Source organism: Peromyscus californicus, unplaced genomic scaffold (genome assembly GCF_007827085.1).
Source record: "Peromyscus californicus insignis strain IS unplaced genomic scaffold, ASM782708v3 Scaffold_3__1_contigs__length_106647218, whole genome shotgun sequence".
NCBI classification, from domain to species: domain Eukaryota; kingdom Metazoa; phylum Chordata; class Mammalia; order Rodentia; family Cricetidae; genus Peromyscus; species Peromyscus californicus.
Window position 1 is genome coordinate 24,532,751 of NW_026294551.1, and position 6,000 is coordinate 24,538,750.

Genomic DNA, 6,000 nt, shown 5'->3' on the forward strand with positions numbered 1-6,000 from the left:
TTACTTTTTTACTTATTAATTACATTAATTGTTTTACTATAATCCTGCTCAAGATTCAGTGTGAGAAAAACCAACAATCCAAACCACTAAAACTGACTTGAGCCAAGCATGATGGTCCATGCCTTTAGTCCCAGCAGTTGGGAAGAAGAGGAAAGCAGATCTCCCTGATTTGAGGCAGCCCGGTCTTACATAAGTTTCTGGCCAGACAGGGCTGCATAAGACCCTGTCTTTAAAAAAAAAAAAGAAACAAAGAAAGAAAAGGACCTGGGTGTTGTAGCAAACACCTTTAATTACAACACTAGAGAGGAGAGAGGCAGGTGAATTCAAGGACAGCCTGGTTTGCATATGGAATTCTAGGGCAACCCTATCAAGACCCTATCAAGAATAAAGCTGGGTGTAGTGGTCCATGCCTTCAATTTCAGCATCAGGGAAGCAGAGGCAGGTGACTCTGTGAGTTCCAAATCAGCCTTGGTCTACATGGTGAACACTTGCTTAACATGCACAAATCCCTGTGTTCATTCACAAGCGCTGACCCACAACCAAAATGGTGCTTGTTCCCAGTTTGTTTTCCCCAAATGAAGAGTCTACCAGAGTGCCAGGATAGCCAGGGATTCACAGAGAAATTCTGTCTTGAAAAGCCGGAGAGTGGGGGGTTGGGGGTGGGGGTGATTGAATATAGGGCCTTAAGCATACTATGTAAATTAAATTATATCATCAGCCTTCTTTTTGGAGGGGAAGGCACCTTTTCAATTCTTATTATGCCAACATGGTGGCACTGCCTTTAATCCTAGCACTATGGAGGCAAGAGGCAGGTAGATCTGAGTTCTAGGCCAGCTTAGTCTGTATAAAAAAAAAAAAAATTGTAGGCTGGCCATAGCTACATATCAAGACCTTATGTCAAAAATAAATTTTGTGAGGCAGTGGTGGCACACACCTTTAATCCCAGTACCAGGGAAGCAGAGGCCCAGCCTGGTCTACAGAGCCAGTTCCTGGACAGCCAGGACTACACAGAGAAACTATATCTTGAAAAAGAAGAGATGGGCTGGAGAGATGGCTCGGGGTTAGGAGCACTCACGGCTCTTCCAGAGGACCTGGGTTCAATTCCCAGCACCCACATGGCAGCTCACAACTATCTGTAACTCCAATTCCAGGAGATCTAACAGCTTCACACCAATGCACATAAAAAATAAATTATTTAAAAAATAAATAAATAAATAGATAGATTTTTATTATTATTGTGCATGTATGTGATCTGTGGAGGTTGAAGGATAACTCTGTGAAGTCAGTTCTCTCCTTCCACCGAATATGAGGTTCTAAGGATCAAACTCAGCTATTTAGTCATCCTGTCAGCCTATTTGGTCTTTTTGAGACAGGGTTTCAAACAGCCCAGGCTGGCCTCAAGATCAAAATTCACTTGCTACAGTTTCTCAAAACACTGAATTTATGGATGTGTGCCAGGCTGCTCAGGTTCCACACTTGGATATTTCTTGCTATTTACTGTTGAGAATTCCAATAAATAAAATTATGTAATGTGTGAATACAAATAATGCTCTCTACAAGCCAACAAAAAAAGGGCATGTTCCCAATATTTTATGTTTATATTTGCATCCCCTACTACCATACTGTCTCCATTTCCTCATAGGTTTATATCTGCCATCACTACATTAATTTCAATTAAGGAACACAACTTTCTCAATTCACTTAAGAGAACTTGATATCTGCTATTTTCTCTAAGAATCTAAAAGGAATGATTTCAAAACAAAAGCTCTCACCCAAAATCCTGGGTGAGATATAAAATATAAAAGCCTTTTATATTTCTAAACAATAAAAAATTTTTTTAAATTACTTTAATGTTAATACTCTCAAGAAAACAAATACTCTGGCTAATATGATAGCTCATGTCTGTACTCCCAAAGTCAAGAGGTTAAGGCAGGATTTTTGGAAATTTCAGGCCAGTTTGAGACCAACATAGGCTACATAGTAAATTTCAGGCCACCCTAGGTTACAGCGTGAAACCCTGTCTAAAAAACATTCTGAAAACATTTCTTAGATTTCCTTTCAAAACTATGCAATATTATAAATGGTACATTTATGACTTATATATTCCACTATAAATAAATCTCTCCAAAAAAATTATGCACTCTAAGAAACTGTATTCATGCTAAATGTTTACAAAAGTATGCTGTTTGCTACAACTTTGAGATGAAACAAAAAATGGACTAATGGAGATAAACAGACGTGACAAAATGTTAATTGCAGAATTTAGGTGTTAGATACATGCATGTTTATTATAATTCTTTCAACCTGTTTGGATTTTTTTAATACCAGAATGAGAAAATACTAAGAATACTTAAGCACTGTAGTTAGGCAAATACACTTTAGTTGTTTAAGACAGTGAAATATACACTGACTTATAAAACATATGAATTAATCTTTACCAGTGGTCTTCACTGATAAAATGTACTGAGTCATACTATGCACAAGACACAGTAACATGCTTCAGATTTATTAATCTCACAACAGCCGTGAAGTAGGTAGTTTTTATTCCTATTTTCCACATGAAGAAACTCAGGTGTGGACAAATTAAATCATTTGCCAAAGGTTACAAAGAAATATTAAGATTCCACTCAGATAAAACTTAAGCTCCTGTTGTTTTTGTAGACAGATATGGGTCCACACACGAGACAAAAACACAATTTTCCAGAGACAAATTCAAATTAACACATCTTTTCTTAAAAAAAAAAAAGTCAAGCTGAAGGCATTATTACTATATATTTCAAGGCAGATTTTAAAAATTGCTAGTAAGTGAACAGTGGTGCTGCAAAAAAAAATCAAGCTGAAGGCATTATTACTACATATTTCAAGGAAGATTTTAAAAATTGCTAGGTAAGTGAACAGTGGTGCTGTTAAAAATAAATAAATAAAAATTCAATGAACTGTTGCCAGGCGGTGGTGGTGCACGCCTTTAATTCCAGCACTGGGGAGGCAGAGACAGGCAGAGCCAGGCAGATCTCTGTGAGTTCGAGGCAGGCCAGGTCTACAGAGTGAGATTCAGGACAGGCACCAAAACTATATAGAGAAACCCTGTCTTAAAAAAAAAACAAAACCAAAAACAAACAAACAAAAAAATTCAATGAACTATTTGGAACCACTTTTTGTCAAAAAGAAAACACTCTCATTAGCTCAATTTTCACTAAACAGTTACAAGACATAACTGATTAATCATAGATTTGGGGACACAGTAGATAAAATTGGTAGGATAAATGGACTCAAAATAGTAGAAATAGAAATTTATAACTTCTCAATTCTTTTGTGAGTTCCAATAAAGTTTAAGCCCTGGTACCAATATGACTTACAAAGTTTTAAGACAAAGCAACAAGTAGCTAAATAAGTTTTGGAGACTATGCACTCCCTAGGCAGAGGCGTGATTTCTTACAACTAAAGTTTCCCCATTATTGAAAAGTACATACCTACCTTGCTTGAGCAGTTGGAGGCATGTGAAATCTTTACTTCTCAATTCTGGGTTAAGGGAAAGCCAGACTTACCTAAATGACTAGCCAACCTAGTAAAGGACGAACACTGCAAGCTTTAACCAAATGTTGTAAAGACTAATTGTCAATCCCTCCCAACCCACCCTACCTTAGGAAAGACGGGTAACAGCTCACCTGGGGATTGGACTCCGACTCAGAGACCTCTTGCTCAAGAAAGGGCTGCTAGATCGCCTTCGACCATAGGGGCTGGGTGATCTCCCGCTGTAAGAGCCACTCCTTTCATAGCTAGATGACCGTCTCCGACTATAGGGACTCACCGACCTCTGTCGTCTACTGTAGGGACTGGGTGACCGAGTGCTGGACTGGTAAGCAGAAGGTTCTTTGTAAGGTGGGCTGATTGACTGCCTTCTTGAGGTACTCCCTGGACTCTTCTTGTAGGAGTCATAATTGCTAGAAGTGTGAGACCTTGGAGGGCTAAGGTCATAGTCCTGGCCATAAGAAGCTCCTGAAGGGCTGTCATCTTGCTTGGAACTGTCAGACCATTTCCTATGGGGACTCCTGGATCTCCGTTTTGGGCTATCCACTGTTTTGTAACTTTTGGGTGTTTCCCTTTTCCGATGACTCTTACTCCGGTCCTTGTGTCCAGACTTTAACTCACGCTCTTTCCGGGTCTTCTCCTTGTGGAGTTTGGATGACCTGGATTCCTTGCTGCTTTTGGATACCTGTGCCTTCCCATAGTCATCATTCCCCTCCATTGAACGCTTTGAACTTCCTGATATCCGGTCCTTCAGAGATCCAGATTTGGAGACTTCCTGGTTTTTCTCCTTTTCAGTCTGTTTGGTTTTTAGCAAGTCTCGGGACCGCCGGTGCTGGTGGTGACGATGTCTGTGCAGGCGGTCACTCCGATCCGTTCCACGACGTTCATCGTTCTCCCTGCGGTCTACTTTGAAGGCCATGTCATCCGAGAAGGTGTCTGAATCAGAGCTGATGTCATCATACTCCACCAAAGGTTTGATCACTGTACCCAAAGATGCTGCTTCGGGGGTTACCAACCCCGCATCTTTGGAGTGCTTGGACTTATGCCGCTTGTGCTTCGACACCAAGCGGTGACGCTCCCTGCTGTTGGAGCTGCCACCTCCCGCGGACGGCTGCGAAGTTCCAGAAGCTCCTCCGCTCCCGTCCTTCTTGCCCCCATGTCTCTCTGAATTGGGCATTCCCTTTCCCCGAGCCTGAAGAAGGGGAAAAAGTTCCCCAGCACTCCAGAAAGCCCCACCCTCCCCCCCAACCCCAACTCCACGCCCCCCGAAGAACCCCTAGCCGGGGGTGGGGAGGGAAGGGACCTTAGGCCAGGCTCCTCCTCCCTCTCGCCTCCTCAGCGCCCTCCTACATGGGGGGGGGGGGGTGAAGGAGCGAGGGAAGAAATGAGAGTTCCTCAGCGGTGGAATCGCCAGACACCCGGGGCTACTCGAGTCTGCTCCTCACCGCCGCCCACCCGCGCACCCAATCTTCAGGCCCGCGAGCCGGGAGCTCAAGGAAGGAGGAAGCCGACCGCCCGAGCCTGAGGGGCCGACTCCGGCGCCCTAGGAGGACTGCGCGGGCCCTATCCGGTAGCCCGGCTCGGGGCGGCTTCCTGTCGCCCGGGCTCCGCGGCCGAGGTTGCCTCACCTTCCCCTTTGTCCCTCGTCCCTGAGGGAGCCCCTTTTCTAGCCTCCGCCTCACCCCCAACACCTCACATACACATTTCGCTCCCTCACACAGACTCAGTCACACACTAGATTAAACCGAAACGGCACTTGGCGGAGGGGGAGGGGCGAGCGCCAAAAGCATCGCGAGATTCCACTGGCCTCCCGCGATACTTCGCGCTTCCTTTTCGCCTCGACCCATGCCTTCAACCAGTCAACGCGAGAGCAGGAGCCAAGCCGCAAACGCGTCCCGTTAGACTCTCGCGATAGGTTTACAACTCCCCTTTAGAGCGGAGCTTTGTAAAAGCGGAAGTTGCCCGCATCGCCTTTAAAGCTTGAACCCTAACTGATAATTCTTTGGGTAAATACGCCTAGGTTCTGGTGGAGAGGCATCTTAGCAGGCTTGTAAGAAGTCATTTGATTTTCAGAATCTTTTTAGACAAGGGACAGGTGGACGTCAGGGACATTACAACTGAAGTCTGCGTGTTTAAACAAAGCTTGCTATGAAGTGCCAGGCATTTTGCATTCATTTTCTCTGCCCTCACATCTAGCCCCCGGGGCCGGGTGGTGGTGGCACACACCTTTATCCCATTATTTGGGAGGCAGAGGCAGGTGGATATCTGTGAGCTCGAGGCCAGCCTGGTCTACAGAGTGAGTTCCAGGACAGCCAGGGCTATACAGAGAATGCCTCTGCCTGAGCCACTACGCCCCACTTTTACATTGTTTTAAATAATTTTAAATTGCAATTGAACAAGCGAAATAGACATAAAGGGTATATGAAGCTAATTATGGTTGGAGATGGAACTCAATCATCTGAATGGTTTGCT

The 6,000-nt window shown here is 44.1% G+C and overlaps 1 protein-coding gene across 7 annotated transcripts in view; it reads right to left on the minus strand.

Annotated features, from left to right (window-relative positions):
• The window catches only part of Cdk12 (cyclin dependent kinase 12), an 85,213-nt gene extending 79,862 nt beyond the window's left edge, over nucleotides 1–5,351 (minus strand). For 2 of the 7 annotated variants that reach the window (XM_052759632.1, XM_052759631.1), the window contains exon 1: nucleotides 3,666–5,343. In XM_052759632.1, the coding sequence (XP_052615592.1) occupies nucleotides 3,666–4,705 (1,040 nt within the window). In that variant the 5' untranslated portion in view covers nucleotides 4,706–5,343. Of the gene's footprint in view, nucleotides 1–3,665 lie in introns of all 7 variants that reach the window. The other 5 variants (XM_052759633.1, XM_052759634.1, XM_052759628.1 and 2 more) reach the window with 5 other exon arrangements.
• Nucleotides 5,352–6,000: the final 649 nt, after the last annotated feature.